General features: G+C 38.6%; 1 protein-coding gene across 4 annotated transcripts in view; it reads right to left on the bottom strand.

Moving 5' to 3' along the window:
- Positions 1-528: 528 nt before the first annotated feature.
- LOC123516785 (GATOR complex protein WDR24-like) overlaps positions 529-27554 on the bottom strand; it is a 334605-nt gene continuing 307579 nt past the window's right edge. For 2 of the 4 annotated variants that reach the window (XM_045276441.1, XM_045276443.1), the window contains exons 14-15: positions 982-1088; positions 535-811 (exon numbers count right to left, since the gene is read on the bottom strand). In XM_045276441.1, the coding sequence (XP_045132376.1) occupies positions 644-811; positions 982-1088 (275 nt within the window). In that variant the 3' untranslated portion in view covers positions 535-643. Of the gene's footprint in view, positions 812-981; positions 1089-27554 lie in introns of all 4 variants that reach the window. The other 2 variants (XM_045276440.1, XR_006678279.1) reach the window with 2 other exon arrangements.

The following is a 27554-nucleotide window of genomic DNA, read 5'->3' as shown; positions in this document are numbered from 1 at the left end:
GAAGGGAGAGAGGAGACCTGATACAAGTTTATAAATTGATCAACGGAATGGACCAAGTGGATAATGAGAAATTGATCCTGAGAGAAGAATATGACATCTGAAGCACAAGATCGCATAGTAAAAAGCTGAGAAAAGGAAGATGTCTGAGAGATGTTAAAAATATAGTTTCCATAAAGATGTATTGAGACGTGGAACAGTTTAAATGAAGAAGTAGTGTCTGCAACGAGTGTGCATACTTTTAAAGTAAGATTGGATAAGTGTAGATATGGAGACGGGGCCACACGAGCATAAAGCCCAGGCCCTGTAAAACTACAACTAGGTAAATACATAAATCAATTCATATATGGATAGACTTTACACTGCCAGTATTTAGTGAAAGCATGGTGCCCTGAAAAGAAAGAAAGAAAAAAAAAAATAAATAAATAAATAAAAAATTATATATATATATATATTTATATATATATATATATATATATATATATATATATATATATATATATATATATATATATATATATATATCACAGATCCCTGAGAGATAGTATTTGAAAAAAAAAGTCCCATCATGTGATTTAAACTGGTAGGGAGAGCCCTAAATGCTGAAGCTTGTAAAAGAAAGATAAAGTTATCAAATGAGGCTTCACTATGTGTATTCACAGAGGTGACCACAGCCAGCTGGACATGCCCGGTTACTAGCCATCCAATCCTTAATGTGATGGAGGTGGCCACCATGAGAGCAGCCCTGACACCACACAAACAGTCCACGCACCAGACCATGGCACAGGGCACAGCGGGCTGATACACATCCACACTAGGGGAATGAGGTAAAATATTGACATAATTCCTCAGATTAAATTAAGTATTTTTTAAGAACCTATGACTGATTATCAAAAACATAATAAGAAAAATACTGAACTGTCTTTATTTCTTTACTAGGGCAATGAAAATAAAAGGTAAACTGTCTTTCATCATTATACAAACCTTACGGCACAACAAGCTGTTCTTGCCCAAACTGTAATTGCAACGGCCACACTGCAGTGTGACTACAGTAGATTGCTGGTTGAGTTGTTGCACTGATGGTAGCCCAGCTGAAATGGCAATAGCAAACTCTTAAAAATTCTTTATAAATTTCATATCTGCATTGCATTCAATGCAAGAATATTTTATATATCATTTAATCTTTATAAATAATTTATTGTACAGTGAAACTTTGGTTCACGAATGTCCCAGTGCACAAATGAATCAGGTGATGGACCATGAACGAAAATTTGGTCCATCAACGATTGCTAACTTTGGCATGAGATGGCATCACATGGATCATCAGCTGTTCTCATGGTAGCACATCGTAAACAGATTTTCTTGTAGTGCTGTTTTTTTCTTTTGCTTTTTGAATTATACTGGCCCTTATTATACTTCCCACGAAAGTAAAATGTGTTTGTGATATTGATGTTAACCACTTCACGCCCAAGCTTCAGAAAACGCTTGGATAGCACATACAGGACAGGTATGCGAGTGGTAACTTATCTAATTTCTCTCTCTCTCTCCAAATCAACCTCTCAGTTGTCATAGAAATATTAGTGCAAGAGTGACACACACACACACACACACACACACACACACACACACACACACACATCGTCGATGATGGAGGTGGTCGCTGAGCTCCAGAGCAATCATCTATAATTCTACAGTTACCTAAGAGTAACCAAGGTGGGAAAGGAGCTGGTAATGTTTGTCCCGTCTCCATATAGTCATGTTAACTGTTGATTAGCAAAATAATGTCCAGTGAAGGTAAATATAAACTGTAGCCTGCGTTTGAGCCATCAGCTGGTTTGTTTACGTCTGCGCAACATGGCGGCCGTGAACTCGAAGAGGAATCAGACTTCACAGGGTTTCAAGGAATAATGGAGAAGAGCACTTATGTGAAGAAAATTCTGGAGTTAGAAGGTAAAATTGAAAACTGTTTGAAAAGTATGAGGGCCTGGAAACGAGTTATGACAATGTAAAAGAGACTGTGCCGATATGAAGAAGGAAAATGCAGCACTGAAAGAGGAAGTTAAGCTAATTAAAGTGAATTGCGAAAAATGTGGAGAATCTCTAGGAAAAGTGATGGAGAAGCAGGCTGAATGGAAAAAAAGTCAGGAAGTGGAAAGAAAGGAGGTAAATTACAAAGTTGCAAGTCTGGAAAAGGAAATCAAAGAGTCAGGGGAGAAAACTTTGGGCCTTGCTGAAATTATAGATCAACAGATCATAGAAGAGAAGATAGCTGAGAAAGTGGTGAAGGTTATTAAGTCAAATGAGACATTGGTGAGGGAAACTGTAGACAAAAAGAGATGTGTGGTGATATTTGGTGTGGAGGAGGATAAGACACCGAGTAAAATGGAGAGAGAGAAAACATAAAAAGGTGATAAATAATATCATTAATGTGGTGCAAGAGGAGGAAAAGACCTAGTACAAGAAATAGAGGACTTCCATAGAATTGGAAAGTTCACAAGAGAAGGTATGAGGCCAATAAGAATCAAACTTAAGTCACAAAAGGATGTAGATGAATTGGTGGAGAAGTCATGGAGGCTAGCCCAGCAGGAAACAACAAGGAAGATTTGGTTGAGAAGAGATCTCGGTGAAAAGGAAAGAGAAATGTTAAATGAGTTGAGAAAGGAGGCTTTGAAAAAAATGAAGAGAGGACAGAAGAGAGAAGAAAGAGTTTTTCTGGAGAATCTTGGATATGAGACTGAGGAAGTGGTTCATAACCCAGAAAAGTACAGCAAGAAAGGACTAAAGAAACTTACATATGAGCGAAATGTAATGTATTCCAACATAAATGGAGTGATATCGGGATTTTAGAACTCAACGATTACTTGAGGGACAAGAACCCAGATATTGTGGGTCTTACTGAAACAAAACTGAGAGAGGAGAAGACCTGATGAAGGTTGGAGAAGGAAATATAACGTTTGGAAAAGAAATAGAGTAGGTAAGATGGGAGGAGGAGTGATGTTGCTGGTTAAAAAGATATAAAGGTGGATCAAGTGAAAAAGGTATGGGAAAGGCAGAAGTGCTAAAGATCAGAGCAGAAACTAATGAAGGAAAAAGAGGCACTACATAGTGGTGTACGTACCACCTAAGACAAATGCATGGTCAGTACAGGAATATGAAGAAATGATAAGTGATACAGGAACATGTCTGGAAGAAATGTTGGGTGGCTGTGAACGAACTATAATGATGGGAGATTTTAATTGTAAAGAGGTGTGTTGGGAGGACTGGTCAATGGAAGGATCAGAGACAACATGGGAAATACACTATTGACACTGGCAATGGAAAATGTGTTAACTCAGTGGGTCAAAGAAGATACTAGGTTTGGAGGAGAGGGAGCATCGTCAAGACTGGACTTGGTCTTTAGTACAGAGCCAATGGTCATTGAGGAGATGAGGGTGGAGTGCCCTTTAGCAAAGAGTGATCATGCAGTTTTGGAGTTCAAGGTGATAGACGAAGAGAAATCTAGAAGAAATGAAGAATATAAAGTGGGAAGATGGAATTATGCCAAGACAGATTTTGGAAACCTAAAGAAATTCTTTCAAGAGACAAATTGGATGAAATTCAAGAGTGCTAAGGAGCAAATGAAAAGTGGAAGGAATTTATAAAAATATACAAAGAAGGTGAGAAAAATTTGTACCAATAAGACAACATAGAGAAGTTGGAAAGCAGGACTGGTTTAACGATAGATGTGAAAAGGCTAGAACAAGAAAAGAGGATGCATGGAAGAGGTGGAGAAGGAAAAGACGGATTAAGCAGTGGGAAAGTTACAAAAGAGCAAGAAATGAATATGTGTTGATTAGAAGAGAAGAAAGAAAGAAACAAGAAAAGGATATAATTGATAAATGTAAAGACCAACCAAGGCTTTTTACAGACATGTGAACAACAACATCAAAAATAGAGAAAGTATTGAAAGTTTAGAAGTAAATGGAGTATGCAGTGAAGATCCCAGGAAATGGCAGAGGCTATGAATGGATGCTTTCGGAAGGTATTCACAAAGGAGACTGCTTTTGACAAACCACTGGTAATGGAACAGAAAGGGATTATGAAGGAGTTTCAAGTAACTGTGGAGGAGATCAAGAACATGATGGGGAGTTTAGAAGTGAGAAAAGCTGTGGGACCTGATGGGGTATCAGGATGGATTTTAAGAGAATGCAGGGAGCAATTGGCAGAAAAAGTTTGTGAAGTAATTGATGCCTCATTAAGGGAAGGTGTAGTGCCCCAAGACTGGAAAAGAGCTAACATTGTCCCAATCTATAAATCAGGTAACAAGAGAGACCCATTGAACTATAGACCAGTGTCACTTACAAGTGTGGTAGCTAAGATGTGTGAGAGGGTGGTGAAGAATAGATGGACAGACTTCTTGGAGAAAAATGACATACTTTGTGAGTGTCAATTTGGTTTTAGAAAGGGCGTTCATGCACGACAAACCTGATATGTTACTATTCGAGGGTGATAGATGTAATACAGGAAAGAGATGGTTGGGCTGATGGAATATATCTGGATTTAAAAAAGGCCTTTGATAAGGTACCACACCAGAGACTGATCTGGAAACTTGAAATGGTAGGAGGAGTGCATGGCAGTTTACTAAAATGGATGGAAGACTTTTGGTAGGAAGAGAAATGAGAACAATAATTAAGGACAGACCATCAGAATGGGGATTGGTGGAGAGTGGAGTTCCACAGGGATCAGTGTTGGCACCAGTAATGTTCGCAGTCTACATAAATGACATGGTGGATGGGGTGTCCAGTTATGTGAGCCTATTTGCAGACGATGCAAAATTGTTAAGAAAAGTGAGATGTGACAAAGATTGCGAACTACTCCAGGAAGACTTGGACAGAATATGGAAATGGAGCTGTACATGGCAAATGGAGTTCAACACGACAAAATGCAAGAAAATAGAGTTTGGCAAGAGTGAAAGAAGAATCAGGAGTATGTACAAGATAGGAAATGAAGACATAAAACCAGTCATGAAGAAAAGACCTTGGGGTGACAATTACCAATGACCTATCGCCAGAGAGACATATAAACAAAATAATTGGAGAAGTATTGAACTTATTGAGGAACATAAGAGTGGCGTTCGTATATCTAGATGAAGAAATGATGAAGAAAATAATTACTGCAATGATAAGACCGAGGCTTGAATATGCAACAATACAGTGGGCTCCGAACTTAAAGAAACACATAAGGAAACTAGAGAAAGTACAGAGGGCTGCAACAAAATGGTGCCTGACTTAAGAGATTTGACTTATGAAGACAGACTGAAAAGAATGCAACTTCCAACCCTGGAAAACAGAAGAGAAAGGGGAGACCTGATAGCAATATACAGAGTGATGATTGGCATGGAAAAATGGATAGGGAAGATCTGTGTATGTGGAATGAAAGAATGTCGAGAGGGCATGGGAAAAACTAAAATGGCCACTTATAGGAGAGATGTGAAAAATATAGCTTCCTCATAGAAGGGTGGAAGCATGGAATAGTTTAGACGTGGAAGTGGTCAACGCAAGGAATATTCATGATTTTAAGAAAAGCTGGACATTAATAGATATGGAGACGGGACAACACGAGCATAGCTCTTTTCCGTATGTTACAATTAGGTAAATACAATTAGGTAAATACACACACACACACACACACCAGTGACCACACACCCACACATGTTCCCAGGAAGAGTAAGAAAAATGGATAGACCGGTAAGAAATAAATTACCAAATTCAAAATATGTTGATGAGGCCCAGGAGCAAAGCCGAAAGTGGCCAGTCAAAGCATGAGTCCAGCTTCAACAGGGCAACATTACAAGGTAGATTGGTAATGTTGGAGAAGAGATTTGAGGAGTTAGTGAAGGAATTAAAAGTTCAGAGGAGTGAGGAGGAGCAGGATAGAGAATTCGCAAGGCTTTGAAGGAAAGAGTTAAGAGACTGGAGGAAAATGAAAACGATTGGTGGATGAGAATGCACTTGAAAGTGGAGGTTGAAAAATACAAGAGACGGTTGGAGGAGAAAATGGATAGAGTAGTAAAGGAGAAAGATGACTTTAAGGAAATGATTAGTGAGCAGAATGAAAGGCTTGAAAGGAATGGGAACTGAAGAAAACACAATGGACTGAGTCGAGGGAAGCAGAGATGGTTGGATTACAAGAAATAATTAAAGATCAGTTGAAGGAAGACAAAAAAGAAAGGTCCAAGGAACTGGTTAATGTAATGAAGAATAAGGAAACATTGATAAGGGAAATAGCAGAAAAGAAGAAGAGTGTGTTAATATTTGGGATGAAAGAACAAAATATAACATATAAGCCTAAGAGAATTAAGGAAGAATTAAAAACGGTAAGAGATCTGTTCAAAAATCTAAATGATGATGAAAAAAAAGACCTACAAGAAGAAGTGGAAGAGATCCATAGACTGGGTCCGTATAAGGAGGAGTGAGCAGACCGATTAAAGTAGTACTGAAGTCACAACAATCTGGAGGATATCCTATATAGAACATCAAAGTTAAGAGAGATAGAAGGTTGTAAAGAGGTGTTTGTGAGAAAGAATAGAAATGAGGAAGAGAGGAGAAGATATAAGGAATTGGTGGAAGAGGCGAGAAGGAAAAATGATGAGCGGTCTGAGGAGGAAAGAGAAAAGTTTTTGGAGAGTTATAGGAGAGAGAGTCAGAAAGTGGTATGTGGAAAGAAGGAATACGGAGGAACCCCTAGAGGGAGCAGTGGGTGGACCGTAATGTATACTAATATAGATGGGATACTGTCAAGTAGATTGGAATTGCAAGACTATATGATAGTGGAGAAGCCTGATATAGTGTGTTTGACTGAGACAAAATTGCATGAAAAACAAAGATAAATTTGGATAATAAATATAATATATGGAGAAAGGATAGGAGAGTAAAGGTGGAGGAGGAGTTATGATTATGACGAAGAAAGAAATAAATGTGGATAAGGTTTGGTATGGGAAGAACAACGCAGAAGTGATAAGCATAAGGATAAAAAGTGATGGAAAAGAATTAATAATCATGGTGACCTATGTACCTCCTAAAACAAATTCTTGGACATTAAGGAATACGACAATATGATCAAGGATACTTTACAGAGTTTGGAAAGTGTATTATCTGGAAAAAGAAAGGTGATACTAGTAGGAGATTTTAATTGTAAGGAGGTGGATTGGGAAAATCTAGTAAGTGGTGTTGGAGAGGAAGCATGGGAGAGAGATTTCTTAATCTAATGATGGAAAATATGATGGAACAGAGGGTGAAGGAAAATACTAGATATAGAGGAGATGATGAACCGGCTAGACTGGATTTGGTGTTAACAAGAGAAGTGTACCTATGTGGAGATATACAATACAAGTGTCCTTTGGGAAAGAGTGATCATGTGGTTATGGAAATGCAGATAGCAACAACACAGCGAAGGAAGGACGAGACATACAGGAGTGGTAGATTGAATTATAGAAAGATGGACACAGAAAGTTTGAAAAATTATTTCAGAAAATTAGATTGGGAGGAGATGTTACAAATCAGAGAAGTGCAAAAGAAATATGAGATTTTTATGAAATATTATAAAGAAGGAGTTATGAAATTTGTACCAAAGTATAAACCGAGAGAGGAAGGAAGAAAGGATTGGTTTAATGCAACTTGTGTTAAGGCTAAGGAAAAGAGAGATGTGGCTTGGAAAAGATGGAAAAGAGCAGGAATATACTAAATAAGGAGAATTATAGAGTGGCGAGAAATGAGTATGTGAGGGTAAGGAGGAGGAAGAAAGAAAATTTGAAAAGATATTGTAGACAAGAGTAAGGAACATCCAAAATTGTTTTACAGGTTCATAAATGGTAAACTTAAAAAGAGAGAGTCCATTGAAAGATTAAAAGGAGAGCAAGGGATAGTAGATGACCCTAAGAATATAGCGGAATTGCTAAATAATAGGTTTCAGCAAGTATTTACTGAAGAAACAATGTTTGTAAAGCCACAGAATGTACAAGGAAATGTGCACATGGAGGACATTAAGATACCTAAAAGGAGTTATATAAAATGTTGGAGGAACTTAAAGATGATAAAGCGATGGGACCAGATGAAGTTTCAGGAAAATTATTGAAGGAGTGTAGAGAAGAATTGATTGATCCATTATATGATATTATAAGGTGTTCATTAGAAACAGGGAAGTACCAGTAGAGTGGAAGAGAGCTGAAGTGGTGCCCATTTATAAGGGAGGCAGTAAGGAAGAGCCTCTTAACTATAGACCTGTGTCTCTAACAAGTGTGGTCGGTAAGATTTGTGAGAGGGTGATAAAGAAATATTGGATACGGTTCCTGGAGGATCATAAGTTATTATCGGATCATCAATTTGGCTTCAGGAAAGGGAGGTCATGTGTAACAAATCTACTGAGCTTTTATTCAAGAGTGGTTGACAAAATACAAGAGAGAGGGATGGATGGACTGTGTATATTTGGATTTAAAGAAAGCTTTTGACAAGGTACCTCACAAGAGACTGTTATGGAAAGTAGAGATTTATGGAGGACTGAAAGGAAAAGTGTTAAAGTGGATGGAAAACTACTTGAGATGGAGGGAGATGAGAACGGTAATAAGGGATGCAAAGTCGGACTGGTTGGTGGTGGAGAGTGGAGTCCCACAAGGCTCAGTGCTGGCACCAATACTTTTCCTGGTATATATTAATGACATGCCAGAGGAGTAAACAGTTATATTAATTTGTTTGCAGATGATGCGAAGTTGTGTAGGTGTGTGAAGAGTGAAGAAGATTGTGAAATTTTACAGGCAGACCTGGATAAGATTTGGGAGTGGAGCAAGAGGTGGCAAATGGAATTTAATCTGAGCAAAAGTCATGTGATGGAGATGGGAAAGAGTGGAAGACGGCCAAGAGGGTCATATAAGATGGGTGAAGAAGTAGTGTTGAAAAAGGTGGAAAAGGAAAAGGATTTGGGAGTGATAATACAAGACCATGGGCAGTTTGAGGCTCATATTGATAAGATGTTTGGAGAAACGTATAATTTGATAAAAATATTGGATTAGCCTTCCATTATATGGATAAAGATATGATGAAGAAATTAATTAGTATGGTAATTAGACCAAGATTGGAATATGCTGGAGTGGTTTGGTCCCCTTATAAAAAGAAGCATATAAGGAAGTTGGAGAGATTGCAGAGAATGGCAACAAAAATGGTTCCGGAATTGGCAGAAATGACCTATGAGGAGAGATTAAAAGAAATGAATTTGCCTACCTTGGAACAAAGAAGAGAAAGAGGAGATTTAATACAGGTTTATAAACTGTTGAATGGACTGGATGAAGTGGATAATGAGCAAATGATGTTGAGAGAGGAAAACTTAAATAGAACTACAAGATCGCATAGTAAAAAGATAGCCAAGGAATATGCTTGAAGGATGTGAAGAAATATAGTTTCCCACAAAGATGTGTGGAGGTGTGGAATGGTTTGAGTGAGGAGGTGGTGTCAGCAAGGAGTGTGCATAGTTTTAAAGGAAAGTTGGATGTGTGTAGATATGGAGACGGGGCCACACGAGTATGATACCCAGGCCCTGTAAAATTACAACTAGGTGAATACACACACACACACACACACACACACACACACACACACACACACACTGTATTTATTAAGCAGATGGATGAAGGACTCGGTAAAGTAGAAAAAGAAAAAGAGAACCTGAAAGATCTAGTTAACAAAGAAGAGGAAAGAGTACAGGATGTGATTAAGAAAGAAGTACAGGCATGGAGAGTACAAGATAAGAAAGACAAGGATAATTTTCAGGAGGTGATCCAGGAACAACTAAAAGAAAGAGATGAGAATATGACAAACAAAATGATAGGAGTCCTTAAGGAAAAAGAAAACCTAGTAAGGGAAATTGCAGAAAAGAAAAAGTGTAGTCATATTTGAACTAAAAAAAATGTACAATATAGACCAAGAAGGGAAAAAGAAGAAATGAAATCAGTCAAAGACCTACTAAAAATCTAAACGATGAAGATAGGCAGAACCTAGAGGAAAAAGTAGAGGAAATACACAGAATGGGACCTTATCAAGATGGAACAACAAGGCCAATTAAGATACTACTAAAATCACAAGCAGCAACAAAAGAGATATTATATAGAACAACAAAACTCAGGGAAACAGAAGGCTGCAAGGATTTATATATATGGAAAAATAAAAATGAAGAAGAAAGGAAGTTACAACGAACTAGCAGCAGCAGTATGGGAAAAAAATAATGAAAGGTCAGAGGAGAAAAAGGGATTTTTTTGGAGAATTCTAGGAGACAGGATAAGGAAATGGTATACATGAGAGAAGGAAGAGGAAACAGTGGAGCAAGTGTAACTAAAAGTGATAAGGGCAAAAAACTAAAAATGATGTATAAAAACATTGATGGGGTAAGTTAGAACTAAAAGATTACATAAAGAAAAAGAATCCGGATATTGTATGCCTGGCTAAAACAAAACTAAATAGACATAGATAATAGATATAACGTATGAAGGAAAGACAGAGGGGGTAAAGGAGGAGGAGGAGTCATGATAATGTTAAGGAAAGAGATAGTGGTAAACCAAGTGGAATATGGGGAAGGAAAAGCAGAAGTACTGTATGTTAAGATGCATATTAATAAAAGAGTTAAAAATCTTTGGAACATATGTGCCACCAAAAACAAACTCATGGACCAATCAAGAATATAAAGATATGATTGATGACACAATAAGTAGTCTAACAAGAGTCATTAAAGAAGGGAGAAAAGTGATATTAGAAGGAGATTTCAACTGTAAAGAAGTGGACTGGGAAAATTATGAAAGTGGTATGGGGAAAGAAGCATGGGGAGAAAGATTCCTGAACCTAATGATAGATAATATGATGGACCAAAAAATAAAGGAAAACACAAGATTCAGAGGAAACGATGAACTGGCGAGATTGGACCTGGTTTTTATAAGGGGTATACAAATGAATGATGATATAAGATATAAGTGCCCATTGGGAAAGAGTGACCATGTAATATTAGAAATGGATATAAAAGAGGGAAAAGAAGGTAGAGACGGATCATACAAAGGAGACCGATTAAATTACAGAAAGGCTGATATTGAGAATCTCAAGAACTATTTCAAATGAAGGTCAGAGTGAACTCAGAAACGGTTTCCTAGCAGGTGGGCTTTGAGATAGGACGAGAAAAAAGATGATAAATGTGAAAAAAGCCCATAGTATATAAAAAAAAAAAAATAATAATAAATAAATAAATAAAACGCTAACTGGGAGGAGATGGAAAACTCTGAGAGGATGCAAGAGAAATACAACTTATTTTTGGAAATATACAAAACAGGAGTCAGGGAATATGTCCCAAAATATAGACCTAAAAGAAGAAGGAAAAAAAGATTGGTTTAACGCAAGGTGTGCTAGGGCAAAGGAGAAAAGAGATGGAGCATGGAAAAGGTGGAGGAGAAATAGAAATGCAGTAAACAAGGAAAACTTCAAGACAGCAAGAAATGAATATGTTAAAGTGAGGAAGGAAGAGGAGAGGAACTATAAGAAAGACATTGTTGAAAAATGCAAGGAGCAACCAAAATTTTTCTACAGATTCATCAATGAGAAAATACGGCATAAAGACAAAAAAAAGAAAGGTTAAAAGGAGAGTACAGGATGGTGGAAGACCCAAAAAGTATGGCAGAACTGTTAAATAGTAAATTTCAGGAGGTCTTTACTAAGAAATCCAAATTTGAAAGGCCACAGGGTAACAGAGAGACCATCAATATGAAAAAGATTAAAGTAACCAAGCTTGAAGTAAAAGAGTTTATTAAAGGAATTGGATGAAGAAAAGGCAATGGGACCAGATGAAGTCTCAGGCAGAATACTGAAAGAATGTAGGGAAGAACTAGCAAGTCCTATATACATCATCATAAAATGCTCAATTGAAAATGGAACAGTTCCAGTAAATAGAAAAGAGTTGAGATGGTTCCCATACATAAGAGCAGAAGGAAGGAAGAACCTTTAAATTACAGACCAGTATCACTAACTAGTGTAATATATAAGATGTGTGAAAGAGTAATAAAGAAACAATGGATCGAGTTTCTTGAAGAAAACATATTATTATCAAATAGCCAATTTGGTTTTAGGAAAGGTCAGTCGTGTGTAACAAATGTACTGAGTTTCTACTTTAGAATAGTTGACAGAGTACAAAAAAGAGAGGGATGGGTTGATTGTATTTATTTGGATTTAAAAAAGGCATTTGATAAAGTGCCACATGCAAGATTACTGTGGAAGTTAGAGGAGAAGAGTGGCTTAATAGAAAGCACATTGAGATGGATGGAAAATTATTTGAGGGGGAGAGAAATAAGGACGGTAGTCAAAGATATAAAGTCCAAATGGAGAGCAGTAGAAAGCGGAATGCCGCAGGGGTCAGTATTGGTACCAATACTTTTTCTCATATATATAAACGACATGCCAGAAGGAGTGAATAGCTACATAAATCTGTTTGCAGACGATGCGAAACTGTGCAGAGTTATAAAGCAAAAAGAGTACTGTGAAATACTGCAGGAAGACCTAAGTAAGATCTGGGAATGGAGTAAAAAGTAGGAGATGGAATTCAATGTGGACAAAAGCCATGTCATGGAAATGGGAAAGAGTGAAAGACGACCAGTGGGAATCTATAAGATGAGAGATGGAGTAGAACTGGAGAAAGTAAAAAAAGGAAAAGGATTTGGGAGTGACGATGGAAGAAAATAATCAACCGGTAAGCAATATTGATAGAATTTTCAGAGACATATAATTTGCTAAGGAATATTGGAATAGTATTTCACTACATGGACAAAGAAATGATGAAGAAACTGATAAGTACTATAATAAGACCCAGATTGGAATATGCAGGAGTAGTGTGGACACCCCATAAAAAGAAACACATAAGGAAGCTGGAGAGACTACAAAAAATGGCTACAAGAAAGGTTCCAGAATTTAAAGGGATGACATATGAGGAGAGACTAAATAAAGGCTATAGATCTACCAACCCTGGAACAGAGAAGGGAGAGAAGGGATCTGATACAAGTTTATAAGAACTTGATCATCGGAATAGACCAAGTGGATAATGAGAATCTGATCCTGAGAAAAGAATATGACATTCAAAGCACAAGATCGCATAGTAAAAAACTGAGGAAGGGAAGATGTCTAAGAGATATTAAAAATATAGTTTCTTGCAAAGATGTCTTGAGACTTGGGACAGTTTGAGTAAAGAAGTGGTGTCAGCATAGTTTTAAAGAAAAATTGGATAAGTGTAGATATGGAGAAGGGGCCACACGAGCATAAAGCCCAGGCCCTGTAAAACTACAACTAGGTAAAATACAACAAGGTAAACACACACACACACACACACACACACACACACACAGAAGAAAGTGTGAGATTGGGAGGTTTTGAGGAAGGCATGAATAGATCATTAAAATTGAAATTAAAGTCTCAGGTGGGAGCTGAGGCCTTGTTGAGGAGGGCTTGGAAACTTAAGGACTCTGAGGAAACCAAAACAATTTACATAAGAAGAAATATGTCACAAGATGAGCGAATGAAAATGAAAGAGCTTGTAACTGAAGTGAAAGAGAGGAATGACGAAAGAACAGAGGAGGAAAAGACCAAGTTTTTTTGGAGGATGAGAAATGGGAGGCTAAAAAAGTGGTGGATAAAACAGGCAGAATAGACATTACATGGAAGAAAGAGACTAGGAATGGAATACAAGTGACTTACATGAATATAAATGGATTTCTGTCTAAGAGGCTAGAATGTATGGATTACCTAAGAAATAACGAACCGGACATAATATATATAGTGGAAACAAAGCTAAGGCCCGAAATAAAGCTAGACTGGTTTGTTGTAAAACACTACAAAGTATAGAGAAATGATAGAAAAAATAAAGGAGGTGGTGGTATAATGGTTCTTACTAAGAAAGATCTGAAAGTGGAGGAGGGAAACTATAGTAAGAGAAATGAGGAAGTGATAAGTATGCTTATAACAGATGGCAAGAGGGACATTAATATTATAACAATATACATACCACCCAGAACCAATGCTTGGGAATACGAACAGTACCAAATGGTGATGAGAAATACTCCAGACAGAATGAAGCAAGAACTCATCAGAAAGGATATAGTGATGATAGTCGGAGACTTTAATTGTAAAGAAATAGTGTGGGAAGACTACGAAGTGGTGAACGGTGGTGAGTGGGCAGAGGAATTATTAAAGGTAGCAACAAATAACTTGATGACACAGTGGGTGAGATCACCAACATGGTGCAGGGGACAAGATGTTGCAGCAAGGTTGGATTTGGTATTTACCAGGGGCATCTCTCTAAAAGAGGAAATTAAACATAAATGTCCCTTGGGGAGAAGTGATCATGATGTCCTAAGCTTTGAGCTGGATACATAATTAAGCACGAATAAGATTGTGGAACGCAGGGAGGAAAAATTAAATCATACAGGGACGGATAAGGCCCTTATACAGAGTAAGCAGTTGGAGGGGCGAGAAAAACTGGCGGAGCCGCCTCAGAACACCTAATTTCATAGAAGCTGTTTTAGCAAGAGATGAGATGTGAAGTTTCCAGTTAAGATTATGAGCAAAGGACAGACCGAGGATATTCATTGTGGAAGAGGGAGACAGTTGAGTGTCATTGAAGAAGAGGGGATAGTTGTCTGGAAGGTTGTGTCGTGGTATAATGGTTCTTACTAAGGAAGATCTGATAGTGAAGGAGGTGAACTATAGTAAGGGAAATGAGGAAGTGATAAGTATGCTTATAACAGATGGCAAGAGGAACATTAATATTATAACAGTATACATACCACCCAGAACCAGTGCTTGGGAATATGAACAGTACCAAATGATGATGAGAAATACTCTAGACAGAATGAAGCAAGAACTTATCAGAAAGGATAGTGATGATAGTTGGAGACTTTAATTGCAAGGAAATAGTGTGGGAAGACTACGGTGTGGTGAACGGTAGTGAGTGGGCAGAAGAATTGTTAAAGGTAGCAACAAATAACTTGATGACACAGTGAGTGAGATCACCAACAAGGTGTAGGGGACAAGATGTTGCAGCAAGGTTGGATTTGGTATTTACCAGGGGAATCTCACTAAAAGAGGAAATAAAACATGAAAGTCCCTTGGGGAAAAGCGATCATGATGTCCTAAGCTTTGAGCTGGATACGGAATTAAGCATGAATAAGATTGGAACACAGGGAGGGAAAATTAAATTATACTAGGGCAAATTATAACCATATAAGGGAGTTCTTTAATGAAATTGACTGGTCCGTGGTATACCAGGAAAGGGATATGCAATTGAAATACAATAAATTTATGGATTTGTATAACTCTGCTGTGAAAAAGTTTGTGCCATATCACAGAAAGAGGACTTTAAATAATAAACAGTGGTTTAATAGAAATTGTGAAGAAGCAAAAAAGAACAAAGAAAAGGCATGGAAGAAACTTAAGAAAAACAGTGATGTATTATCAAGGGAAGTCTACAAAACAGCAAGGAATAGATATGTTGAAGTAAGGAGAACAGCACAGAAGGAATATGAACAGAGGTGGTGGAAAACTGTGATAGTGACCCAAAATGTTTTACAAATTCATAAATGGAAAACTAAATAAAAGGGAGGCAATAGAAAAGGTAAAAAAACGGGAAAGAAGTATATGAAGATGCTGGAGATATAGCTGAAATTTTGAACGACAACTTTTGCAAAGTGTTTACAAAGGAGGAGCATTTTATGGGAGGAAGGCCTACGGAAATAAAGCAAATGCAGGACATCATGGTTACTAAGGAAGATGTAAGGAAAATTATAAGCAATCTGGATATTAATAAATCAATGGGGCCTGATGGCATATCTGGGAGGTTGCTAAATGAATGTAAGGATCAATTGTTGAACCCCATATTTGATATTGTGGAAACCTCCATACGAACAGGATTAGTCCTGAAAGAGTGGAAAAGAGCTGACATTGTGCCTATATATAAGAATGGTAGTAGAATGGAACCGCTAAATTATAGACCAGTATCGTTGACTAGTATATTGTGCAAGGTATGTGAAGAAGTAATTAAAGCTAAGTGGAGTGAGTATCTAGAAAGTGAAAACATTCTGAGTGAAAGGCAGTTTGGTTTCAGAAAAGGAAGATCGTGTGTATCCAATTTATTATGTTTTTATTCAAGAGTGACTGACATACTACAACATAGAGAGGGATGGGTGGATGCTATCTACCTGGACTTGAGAAAGGCCTTTGATAAAGTACCACACAATAGACTGATGTGGAAACTAAAGATGATTGGAGGAGTAAATGATAAACTAGCAAAATGGATGGAAAATTACTTAATGGGAAGATAAATGAGAACACTGGTGAGAGGAAGGAAGTCCGAGTGAAAGAAGGTAACCAGTGGAGTTCCACAAGGGTCAGTGCTTGGTCCCATAATGTTTTTGATTTATGTTAATGATATGCCAGTGGAAATTGACAGCTACATGAACATGTTTGTGGACGATACTAAAATTATGAGGAGAGTAAAGAATGTGGAAGATTGTAACAAGTTACAGGAAGATCTTGATAAATATATGAGTGGTGTAAGGAGTGGCAGATGGAATTTAATATAGACAAGACCCATGTTATGAAAATGGGAAGAAGTAGATACAGACCAAACTGGAATTACAGGCTGGGTGATGAGAAAATTAAAGAGACCAATGAGAAGAAAGACTTAGGAGTAACTGTGCAAAACACTTTGTCACTGGAGAAACACATTAACAAGATTTTTTGGAAAACATATAACATGCTTCAAAATATTGGCCTTGTGTTCCACTACCTAGATGAAAGAATGATGAAGAAGATATTATGTACCTTAATAAGACCCCAGTTAGAATATGCAGCTTGTGTCTGGTCACCGCATATGAAGAAAAATGTGAAGAAGGTAGAAAGGGTACAGAGGCTGGCAACAAGGATGGTACCAGGACTCAGGGAGTTAGACTATGAGGAAAGACTGAGGAAGCTGGGCTTGACCACATTAGAAGAGAGAAAGACAAGAGGAGACATGATAACTATGTATAAATCAGTGAACAAGATTGACATACTGGACAGAGAGTTGATAAAGGTGACCACAAGTAATCATCTCCGAGGACATGGAAAAAAGCTAATAAAAGACATCTGTCTAAATGATGTGAGAAAATACAGTTTCCCGCATCGTAGCATTGATAAGTGGAATAAACTGAGCAGTGATGTCGTTGATGCGGTATGTGTCAATCAGGTGAAAGAGAGATATGACAGGAATGGACAAGGAGACAGGACACAGAGAGCTTAGCTCGGGCCCTGTAATACACAAATAGATAAATACACACACACACACACACACACACACACACACACACACACACACACACACACTAGAGAAAGTACAGAGGGCTGCAACAAAAATGGTGCCTGACTTAAGAGATTTGACTTATGAAGACAGACTGAAAAGAATGCAACTTCCGACCCTGGAAAACAGAAGAGAAAGGGGAGACCTGATAGCAATATACAGAGTGATGATTGGCATGGAAAAAATGGATAGGGAAGATCTGTGTATGTGGAATGAAAGAGTGTCGAGAGGGCATGGGAAAAAACTAAAAATGGCCACTTATAGGAGAGATGTGAAAAAATATAGCTTCCCTCATAGAAGGGTGGAAGCATGGAATAGTTTAGACGTGGAAGTGGTCAACGCAAGGAATATTCATGATTTTAAGAAAAAGCTGGACATTAATAGATATGGAGACGGGACAACACGAGCATAGCTCTTTTCCCGTATGTTACAATTAGATAAATACAATTAGGTAAATACACACACACACACCATGTAGTGTAGTAGTTAGCACAATTGGTTCACAACCAAGAAAGCCCACGTGCGAGTCCCAGGTGCAATGAGGCAAACGGGCAAGCCTCTTAATGTGTGGCCCCTGTTCACCTAGCAGCAAGTAGGTAGAAGATGTAGCTCAAGGGGTTGTGGCCTTGTTTTCCCAGTGTGTGGAGTGTGTTGTGGTCTCGGTCCTACCAGAAGATCAGTCTATGAGCACTGAACTAGCTCCGTACTGGGGAAGGCTGGCTGGGTGACCAGCAGATGACCGTAATGAATTACACACACACAGGAGGGCCTGGAAACTTAAAGACTATGAGGAAACCAAAACAATTTACATAAGAAGAAATATGACACAGGAGGAAAGAATAAAAATGAGAGAGCTTGTAACTGAAGTGAGAGAGAAGAATGAGGAAAGAACTGAGGAGGAAAAGACCAAGTTTTTTTGGAGGATGAGAAATGGGAGGCTGAAGTGGTGGATAAAATAGACGGAATAGATAGTACACAAACTGAAACATGGAAGAAAGAGATTAGGAATGAAATTCAAGTGACATACACTAATATAGATGGATTTCTGTCTAAAAGGCTAGAATGTATGGATTACCTAAGAAACAGTGAACCGGACATAATGTGTGTGGTGGAAACAAAGTTAAGGCCCGAAATAAAGCTAGATTGGTTTGATGTAAAACACTACAAAGTATGGAGAAATGATAGTGTTACGGCCCGCCCGTAACATACTCCACTACCATCACCACCTCCACTTGCTATCTTGTTCGCCATCTCTCCACCTCCCCTTCCACGTCACCGTCTCATGAATCTTCCACGTCACCGTCTCATGAATCTTCCACGTTACCGTCTCATGATGCCCCGCTACTGTCCCGAAGTTGGATTCACGCGACCCCATTTGACTCAAGCGGAAGTGTTAAGCAAGCTCCCTGATTTCTGGAAGCCAGTCAAGGTCAAGGCCTCAACCAGTGAACAGAACGCCTCTTGGACTACCGTGGGATCCACCTCACCCAGCACTTCACCACTGCGACACCTCATAAGTATCACTTCCCCTTGTCCCGTTTTTTCCACATTGCCTCCATATAAGATTAGTATTATTGTTAGGTATTAAATTGGGTTCTTTATTGTTGTATTTATTTCTGTGTTATATATACAGTCAGCGCCCAAAGTGATGGCGTGAAACATCCCGCGCCATAATTTTCGGCGGGAATCAAACCACCCCCTAGCAACAAGGATCAAATCTGCCGATTTTGTTGGCGCATAAATAGTGGGCTCATACACATGACCTTGAGCAGCTGATGAAGTGTAACTGTCTCAGTGTGAGGCATTACTTCATACGGGCTGGGTATGTCTGACTGTCTATGTTGCACCACGTGTTTTTTCTTACAAAGTTTGCATTGCTAACCTATCTTGTGCGTAGCAATGGGGCCAAGGAAGGAGCTGACAAAAGATCAAATTGCAGCTATAAGTACCCTGAGCCAAGTAGGAAAAGGAAATAAAGAAATTGCTGCTATCACGGGTGTTACACTCCGTAGTGTGCAGCGTTGGACGAAAAAAATGCAGGGACGCTGGAGGAGTGTCCCGTCTTCTGAGAAGAAGAGGACTGGGAGGCCTCATGTCACATCTACGAGGACCCTGAAGATACTGAAGCGTCAAGTGGACAATGAACCACGCATCAGTGCCAAAGAACTCAAGAAAAAGAACCCTAGGCTCCTTCAGGAAGTCTCAGTACGAACAATTCAAAAATACCTTCGTGACGACCTAAAATTCCGGTATCGTGCACCACGAAAGAAACCCATTTTAACAGCGGTACAAAAGAAGAAAAGGCAGTTGTTTTGCCGTAAACATTTAGCATGGGATCCAGAGAAGTGGAAAACAGTTCTCTGGTCTGATGAGGCAACTTTTACAGTGACTGACAACTGAGGAGGGAAAGTTAGGCTACGTCCTGGCTCAGATCCTTACCTCCTTAAGTACACTGAGGGAACTGTAAAACACCCAGCAAATGTTATGGTAAGGGGAGCATTTGGGTATCATGGCACTGGGACATTGGTAGTGTTGCCAAAAAATGCCACTATTAACAAAGATCGCTATCTTGAGCTTCTTGCCAAACACCTTGAGGACTGTTTCACTAAATGCAACAGTGAAATATTTATGCAAGACGGTGCACCAGCTCACACCGCCAAATTGATCAAAAATTGGTTTGACTGGGTCCACATTGAATACATCAAAGATTGGCCATGTAATAGCCCTGATTTAAACCTGATAGAGAACATCTGGAGTTTGATAAAGCGCCGCTTACGTGGCCGTGACACCTCCACAGTAGACAAACTTGTCAACCACATCCAGGAGATTTGGGAAAACCTGGAGCCTTCATTCCTACAAAACCTGGCTTTATCTGTTCCAAAACGTTTACAGAGTTGCCTGAAGAGGCATGGTAACCCAACCAAGTACTAGAGGAAAGATAAATACCATGAAAATAACTTTCTTTCTATTTTTCTTTTGTTGTGAAGCGAAAAAAAACATGCTGTGCCATCACTTTCGGCGCTGACTGTATATATATATATATATATATATATATATATATATATATATATATATATATATATATATATATATATATATATATATATATATATATATATATATATATATATATATATATATATATATGTCAGTTTCATGTGTTTCATGTTATATCTATGTGTATGTCAGTTTCATTGTTATTGAGTTATTAAATAGCTTTTTAAGTGCCCCCTTTGCATATCCTCACCAGTTGAACCTGCAGTGTTTTTTTCTATTGTTATTGTTCACCGACTCCCCGATACCAATCTTACCCATTTAACCAGTGAACATAACAATTGGGGACCGTGACAAGACCATTATAACCCTTGTTCAGTGTTCCATTTTTCCAGTGACTTTTTTTCTGTGATTACATTATTTTCTTATGTGTTTCTGTGGTGTTGTGACTTTGATGTGTTTTTTTTCTGTGACTTACTCTGCGTGTGGTTTAAATTTACCTTTGTGCGATCAAGTGGCTCCCTTTGGGTTAAAAGTGCTTCGTGACTTTCATTAGTAACGCATAGCAGTGGTAGAGCAGGAAACCAGATAGAAAGGCGTGTTCACCGATAGCGCTTATCTCTATTTTTTGCACATAGGCAGGTGTGTAATAAGTGTTATCCAAGTGTTGGGATCATCACATGTTGATGCAAACCCTCAATGCCCTCACTTCACGGATAATTTTTCTCACTAGTTATAATTGGCCATTTTAACTAGTTCCTCAGACTAATCCGCCTCCTTATCAATAACAAGTTCTAGTACAATTCGCTCCTCACTCTCAAGTCTCATATCTAGAGTAATCCGGATCCCTTTTAATGCCGTAATTCTCTAGTTTACCCCCTCATTAGTGATTGTACTCATAAGTGTTTATTTAAGTATAATCTAGGTAATTTCCAAGGTTGCCTTTATTATCACTCTGCCAAGTTCCTCACTTAAGTACTTCACTTATCATTTTTTTTTTGTTGTTGTTTGCTTAACATCTATTTAATATGGCTTCCGTTCAGTTTAACGCTGAAGATTTTTGTGCTGACCCTTCTCTGGAACTACTTAAAGGTGCTAATATAAAAAAGGACCAGTGGAAAGCCATTGCTAAACATTTTGATGTTCCCATCATGTCTCAGGTGACTAAAGAGGTCATTAAGAATGTAGTTGTTGAACATCTAGTGCAAGAAGGTCAGTTGCTAGGAAATGCCATCGAAGAGTAAACTCCCATGTCAGCAGCCTCTACGAGGACTATAATACACAGTCCCCAAGAAGAACAGGATAAGAGTAGGATAAGTCAGTGGGAAATTGAGAAGCTTAGACTAGAATACCAGATGCATGAAAAACAAATGCAACTACAGGCAGAAAAAGAAGCGAAAGAGATGCAACTACAGGCAGAAAAAGAAGAGAAAGCAATGCAACTACAGGAAAAACTAATGCAACTACAGGTAGGAAAAGAAGAGAGAGAATTACAGGAAAGACAAATGCAACTACAGGCAGAAAAGGAAGAGAGAGAATTTCAGTTACAACTTAAAAGGCAGGAGAAAGAGTTAGAAATTCAGGAGTTAACCCTATGAAATGACGCTAAGTTTAGAGGGGAAGAAATAGATAATAAGAAAAAGTTAGCAAGCTTTAATCCTGCTACAGCTGCTCCGCTAGTTCCCCCTTTTGATGAATCTGATGTTGACGGGTCATTTCGCGCTTTTGAGAGCATTGCTAATATGAATAAATGGCCCAAGGATCAGTGGCTGTCTCTCCTTATCCCCAAGCTAGTAGGAAAAGCTTACAGGGTATACAACGGCCTTAGTGATGAGGTAGAGTATGAAGAGATCAAAGGTAACATTCTAGACGCCTACTCTATCACTTCTGACGGATCCAGACAACAGTTCCGAAAGTATGTGAAACCAGACTCTCACACCTATGTTGAATTTGCTAGTGAGAAACTAAGACAATTTAAGAAATGGTTAGCCACCCTTAACATTACCACCTTTTCGGAGTTGCTCCATCTAATGGTCCTGGAAGAATGGAAGAACAAGTTACCCTTTAATATTCTGAGGCATGTGGAAAAACGGGGAGAGAGTGATCTTATGTCTGCCGCTAAAGTGGCTGATGCCTTTGCTTTGTTGATGGAATCCCTGGGTAGTAAAGGTCATGGTTCACCATCTAATGTTAGGTCCTCCTTTGGGGAAGGTTTTGAGGGCGTGGGTGGTAAGCCGACTGGATTCTCGCCAAATGCGTATAATTCCCACTGGTGTACATACTGTAAGAAACCAGGTCACACGATCCAAAAATGTAGACACCCAAATTGCAAGGCCTCTCAATATCAACCTTCTTTTGTGGCCCCTAAACCTAACACATTTGAGAACAAGAAAACAGTGGCCCTAGCTAACCCTGTCAACTCTCCTCTAGAACTTTATGACTCGTACACATATCAAGGTAAAGTGTCCCTGACTGATGGTAAAGACAAGGCAATAAATGTCAAGGTTCTGCATGATACAGGTGCTGCCCAATCCATCTTAAGGGAAGATGTCATCCCTAATATCAAACAGGCTTTCACTAGGGAAAAGGTGATCCTTACCAGTATTATATCACAGCTCTCCTATCCCTTGACTAATATTAGCTTACAGTGCCCATTCATTTCAGGAGAGGTTGTGGTAGCCATTAAACCTGGTGAACTGCCAGTACCAAGGGTACATCTTGTACTGGGTAATGATCTTGCGGGTAACTTGGCTGTTCCAAACTTAATTGTTCTTGATTCCCCCTTAACAGAAAGTCCCACTAAGACCCTGGACAAAACATCCCTCACTACTTCCCAGTGTGTGCAGTCACCAGGTCTCAGTCCAAGTCCCCTGCCCTTTCACCACCTCCTCCACCAATGACTGCCTCTACTGACAACTTGTACAATAACATAATTTCAAAGGAGAATTTGATTAATGCTCAGGAACAGGATCTCACTTTGGCTAAGATCAGACATGTTGCCAGTGAGACAAAGGATATGTCTAAATTGCCTTGTTTTTATTATCAGGAAGGAGTCCTGATGCATGCCTACAGACCTCCTGAACTGAAACAACTAGACATCTGGTCAGAAACACATCAAGTTGTCATCCCCTTGTCTGTAAGACCAGCCATTATAGAACTAGCTCATGGTGGATTGTCAGGTCATCTAGGCATCCAAAAAACCTACAAGAAGGCTCTTCAACATTTTTTTTTGGCCAAGAATGAAAAAGGATGTGTCACACTATGTAAAAACATGTCACATATGTCAAATTGTGGGTAAGCCTAACGAACGCCTTGTGCCAGCTCCTCTGACGCCAATTCCAGTTCAGATGGAGCCCTTTGAAAAGATCGTTCTGGACTGCGTAGGGCCCTTACCCCAAAACCAAACGAGGGAATCAGTATTTGTTAACCTGTGGGTATGTAATGTAATATATCATATGTATTCCCTGTACCTCTGATTATCGTACGCCTGGCAACCCTACGTAAGCCTCAGTCTTGCTGGCGTCTCCAAGGCAGGCATGCGTACAGGGGTCCTTCCAAGGCTTTTTCTGTGTTCCTCTGCTTGAATACACATACTCCAGTTAGTACGTGTTTCTATGAAAAACCTTCACCTTCGTGGCTGTACTGTCCCGACAGCTACCCAACACCACAAACCTTCATGGATCCCACTACCAGGTACCCTGAACCATTTCCTCTTAAGAAATGTTACGGCCCGCTCGTAACATACTCCACTACCATCATCACCTCCGCTTGCTACCTCGTTCGCTACCTCTCCACCTCCCCTTCCACGTCACCGTCTCACGAATCTTCCACGTCACCGTCTCATGAAGCCCTGCTACTGTCCCGAAGTTGGATTCACGCGGTCCCATTCGACTCAAGCAGAAGTGTTAAGCGAGCACCCTGATTTCTGGAAGCCAGTCGAGGTCAAGGCCTCAACCAGTGAACACAACGCCTCTTGGACTACCGTGGGATCCACCTCACCCAGCACTTCACCTCTGCGACACCTCATAAGTAACACTTCCCCTTGTCCCGTTTTTTCCACATTGCCTCTATATAAGATTAGTATTATTGTTAGGTATTAAGTTGGGTTCTTTATTGATGTATTTATTTCTGTGTTATATATATTTATATATAATATATATATATATATATATATATATATATATATATATATATATATATATATATATATATATATATATATATATATATATATGTGTGTGTGTGTGTGTGTGTGTATGTCATTTTCAAGTGTTTCATGTTATATCTATGTGCATGTCAGTTTCATTGTTATTGGGTTATTAAATAGCTTTTCAAGTGCCCCATTTGCATATCCTCACCAGTTGAACCTGCAGTGTTTTTTTTTTTATTGTTATTGTTCACCGGCTCCCCGATACCAATCTTACCCATTTAACCGGTGAACGTAACAATAGAAAGAATAAAAAAGATGGTGGTATAATGGTTTTTACTAAAAAAAGATCTGATAGTGAAGGAGGTGAACTTTAGTAAGGGAAATGAGGAAGTGATAAGTATGCTTATAACAAATGGTAAGAGGGACATTAATATTATAACAGTATACATACCACCCAGAACCAGTGCTTGGAATTATGAACAGTATCAAGTGGTGATGAGAAATACTCTAGACAGAATGAAAGAGGAACTCACCAGAAAGGATAGAGTGATAATAGTCGGGACTTTAATTGTAAGGAAATAGCGTGGGAAGACTACAAAGTGGTGAATGGTGGTGAGTGGGCAGAGGAATTGTTAAACGTAGCAACAAATAACTTGATGACACAGTGGGTGAGATCACCAACAAGGTGCAGGGGACAGGATGTTGCAGCAAGGTTGGATTTGGTATTCACCAGGGGCATCTCCCTAAAAGAGGAAATTGACCATGAATGTCCCTTGGGGAAAAGCAACCATGATGTCCTAAGATTTGAGCTGGATACGGAATTAAGCATGGAAAAGAGTGTGGAGTACAAGATGGAAAAATTAAATTATGTTAGGGCAAATTATAACCATATAAGAGAGTTCTTTAATGAAATTGACAGGTTTGTGAAGTGAATATGCAATTGAAATATGATAAATTTATGGATTTATATAACTGTGCTGTGAAGAAGTTTGTGCCACATCACAGAATGAGGACTTTAAATAATTTCCGTACTGATTCTGGTTACTATTTAATGATTTTATACAGCTTCACAAACTCACGTGGGGATTGAAATAGTGAAGACTCTCGCCATTAATAATGTCAATACAACCGTCTAATCACACTTAAAACTATAGATGAAAATACGTCCCGGTGTCAAAGGGGTTAACAGAAATTGTGAAGAAGCAAAAAAGAACAAAGAAAAGGCATGGAAGAAACTTAAGAAAAACAGTGAAGTATTATCAAGAGAAGTCTACAAAACAACAAGGAATAGATATGTTGAAGTAAGGAGAACAGCACAAAAGGAATATGAACGGAGAGTGGTGAAAAACTGTGATAGTGACCCTAAAATATTTTACAAATTCATAAATGGAAAATTAAAAAAAAGGGAGGCAATAGAAAAAGTAAAAGTTGGGGAAGAAGTATATGAGGATGCTAGAGATATAGCTGAAATATTGAACAACAACTTTTGCAAAAGTGTTTACAAAGGAGGAGCATTTTACAGGAGAAAGGCCTACGGAAATAAAGCAAATGCACGACATCATGGTTACTAAAGAAGATATAAGGAAAATTATAAATAACTTGGATATTAATAAATCAATGGGGCCTGATGGCATATCTGGGAGGTTGCTGAAAGAATGTAAGGATCAATTGTTGAACCCCATATTTGATATTGTGGAAACCTCCATACGAACAGGAATAGTCCCGAAAGAGTGGAAAAGAGCTGACATTGTGCCTATATATAAGAATGGAAGTAGAATGGAACCGCTAAATTATAGACCAGTATCGTTGACTAGTATATTGTGCAAGGTATGTGAAGAAGTAATTAAAGCTAAGTGGAGTGAGTATCTAGAACGTGAAAACATTCTGAGTGAAAGGCAGTTTGATTTTAGAAAAGGAAGATCGTGCATATCCAATTTATTATGTTTTTATTCAAGAGTGACTGACATACTACAACATAGAGAGGGATGGGTGGATGCTATTTACCTGGACTTGAGAAAGGCCTTTGATAAAGTGCCTAACAATACACTGATGTCGAAACTAAAGAAGATTGGAGGAGTAGGTGATAAACTAGCAAAATGGATGGAAAATTACTTAGTGGGAAGAGAAATGCAAACAATGGTGAAAGGAAAGAAGTCAAAGTGGAAAAAGGTAACCAGTGGAGTTCCACAAGGGTCAGTGCTTGGTCCCATTATGTTTTTTATTTATGTTAATGATATGCCAGTAGGAATAGACAGTTAAATGAATATGTTCGAGGACGATACTAAAATTATGAGGAGAGTAAAGAATGTGGAAGATTGTAACAAGTTACAGGAAGATCTAGATAAAATATATGAGTGGAGTAAAGAGTGGCAGATGGAATTTAATATAAACAAGAGCCATGTTATGAAAATGGGAAGAAGTAGATACAGACCAAACACGGATTACAGGCTGGGTGATGAGAAAATTCAAGAGACCAGCGAGGAGAAAGACTTAGGAGTAACTGCTCAAAACACTCGTCACCGGAGAAACACATAAACAAGATATTTTGGAAAACATATAACATGCTTCAAAATATTGGTCTTGCATTCTACTACCTAGATGAAGGAATGATGAAGAAGATACTATGCACTTTAATAATACCCCAGTTAGAATATGCAGCTTGCGTCTAGTCACCACACATGAAGAAAAATGTGAAGAATGTGGAAAGGGTACAGAGGCTGGCAACAAGGATGGTACCAGGATTCAAGGAGTTAGACTATGAGGAAAGACTGAGAAAGCTGGGGCTGACCACATTAGAAGAGATAAGAACAAGGGGTGACATGATAACTATGTATAAATTGGTGAACAAGATTGACATATTGGACAGAGAATTGATAAAGGTGACCACAAGTAATCATCTCCGAGGAAATGGAAAAAAACTAATAAAAGATATCTGTCTAAATGATGTGAGAAAGTACAGTTTCCCACATCGTAGTATTGATAAGTGGAATAAACTGAGCAGTGATATGACAGGAGTAGACAAGGAGACAGGACA

This window comes from Portunus trituberculatus, chromosome 41 (assembly GCF_017591435.1).
Source record: "Portunus trituberculatus isolate SZX2019 chromosome 41, ASM1759143v1, whole genome shotgun sequence".
Lineage (NCBI taxonomy): Eukaryota > Metazoa > Arthropoda > Malacostraca > Decapoda > Portunidae > Portunus > Portunus trituberculatus.
The sequence above is the reverse complement of the archived record's forward strand: the minus strand, read 5'-3'. Positions and strand labels throughout refer to the sequence as shown.